Source organism: Cebus imitator, unplaced genomic scaffold (genome assembly GCF_001604975.1).
Source record: "Cebus imitator isolate Cc_AM_T3 unplaced genomic scaffold, Cebus_imitator-1.0 Scaffold460, whole genome shotgun sequence".
Lineage (NCBI taxonomy): Eukaryota > Metazoa > Chordata > Mammalia > Primates > Cebidae > Cebus > Cebus imitator.
In genome coordinates, this window is record NW_016107775.1 from 975,784 (window position 1) to 977,783 (window position 2,000).

General features: G+C 53.5%; 1 protein-coding gene across 3 annotated transcripts in view; it reads right to left on the bottom strand.

Annotated features, from left to right (window-relative positions):
* ZNF451 (zinc finger protein 451) overlaps positions 1–1,596 on the bottom strand; it is an 83,137-nt gene extending 81,541 nt beyond the window's left edge. Inside the window, exons 1-3 of one of the 3 annotated variants that reach the window (XM_017512009.2) lie at positions 1,370–1,592; positions 1,276–1,330; positions 658–741 (exon numbers count right to left, since the gene is read on the bottom strand). In XM_017512009.2, the coding sequence (XP_017367498.1) occupies positions 658–741; positions 1,276–1,296 (105 nt within the window). In that variant the 5' untranslated portion in view covers positions 1,297–1,330; positions 1,370–1,592. Of the gene's footprint in view, positions 1–657; positions 742–1,275 lie in introns of all 3 variants that reach the window. The other 2 variants (XM_017512010.2, XM_017512014.2) reach the window with 2 other exon arrangements.
* Between the last annotated feature and the right edge of the window lie 404 nt (positions 1,597–2,000).

The window sequence follows — 2,000 nt, forward strand, 5'->3', positions numbered from 1 at the left end:
ATTTGTCCGAAAATGAAGATTCCTAGGCCACACCTTGAAATTCTCATTCGGTAGGTCTGCAGTGGGGTCCAGGAATCTGCCTGTTTACATTTACTAAGGCTTAAAAACTACTGTCCCAAAGGGAAGAAACTCAGAAAAATAAAGCATGTTCCCAGTGATGTAGGATTCTGCCTTATGAGCATCAAGCATACTATGCTGTAACATGATGATCTCAGAGCTCAGTGAAATCTTCAAGCTATTTGCCTTCATGTTACCAGCACCATAACGCTAAGACTCTGGGTTCTCGAAACCCTTCCTGTTTTCTCTGTCCTTGCTCATCATTAGCAGCTCCTTCCTCCATGTCGCCTTTAGAAGTTACTCTTTGCTCCATTTCTAAACAGCGTCTTAGAAGCCAGCGTTTTATCTTAAGTCTACATGAAAGGCAGGGGGCGAGATTAAGTGAACAGCACGTTCCTTAGGCCATGCTCTTTGTGATGGCTACAGGGGTGGCTCAGATACCTCTTTTGGTAAATTTCCCAATCCTGTGCCATGCTCCATAGCGTCTAGTATGTATTAGACACTCAAACATTAGTTAAATGACTAGTTGAGGTAAAATTACATAATGGCCCACCATAGCCTTTAACTCTGAGAAAAACCCAATCATCAGTTGCTACTTACACTGACAAACTGAATGTCGTCCTCATTTTCATCCGTTGTTGACTCAGATGCCTCAGGGCCAGCTGGAGGGACAGATTCTATTATCTATAAAAACAAGCCAAAACATGCTTATCTATGCAGCCACATAATTGGAGGAAGAGAGCTTTTCCGAAAGGAACAACTAAAAACAAAGAGCTCTCGAGGAAAACGAACTGAGCACAATTTCACGCAAACCCCACTAGGAGCAGAACTCGGAGTCGGCTCTGGCCACAGCGTGTGCGGAGCTGCAGGGACCGACCGCCGAAAACGCGTTACCAGCCTCTCAGAATTCCCCTTATCAACTCCACAAGGAGGGACGCAAGCTCACTACCGCAGGGCAATCCTGCCTTAAAACGTCGCTCTCACCGGCCCAGCCGCGGCCACAGCGAACGCCCGGGCCCGTGCGGGGGGCCGGGCGGCCATTGTTGCTGCGGGTTCCTCGCTCAGACACGCACCAGGCCCCAGAGCAGGGCTCGGCCCAAGACGCTGAAGAGGTATCGCCCCGAGGCTGCGGCGGAGCACCAGGCCTCTGACCGCAGAAAACACAAACCCTTAGCGGTTCGCCTCTGAGAACGCCAGGGCCCTCACTCGACTACTCACCTCCGACCCCGGCTCTCCCATTTCTCCGAGGGCCGCGCTGACAGCACCACCGCTTCTGCTGTCCCTGTCCCTGCCGCCGCCGCCGCCGCTGTCCCCGCTGTCCCTGCCGCTGCGGCCGCCACGACTCCCCTTCCCGCCCTGCACCGCCTGGCGCTACCGGGACCCGCCCCTGCGTGAGCGCCGACGCCACCGGCGGAAAGAGACGCAAAACCGCTTCAAAGGAGGAGAGGCCCTCACTGGCCCGCTATCCCCCGGAGCCTCTTTCTCTCATTCTCAGGCTTCCTGCCCCGCACCGCGCAGAATGCTGGGAATTGTAGTTCGGGTCGACCCTGAGACCGCCCCGCGCCGAGGGGGAAAGGAGAGGAAAAGAACCTAGAGGTTAGGCGCATGCGTTGCGCCTAGAAGATGCCAGCTGCGGTGGAGCGTAGCCGGGGCTGCTGGGTTCTGTGGGACACAGAAGCGCAGGGAAGATGTGGGAGGATATGAGGGAGGGTTTGGGTTGGTATTGGTTTGTTTTGGTATGGTTGTGGAGCGCAGCGCACTCATTTTTCCGTTTTAGCCCTGAAGCTGGGTGGTGGGAACGGACGTTTATTTTTTAATTTATATATTTATTCACTTTTGAGGAGAGGGGCTATGTGGAGGTTTAGCAGAATTTTAAGATCAGGAAAGAATCTGAAGTGTTCTTTCATTCCTCACCTCTTCCCCAGCGTCAGTTTCCCAGGCCC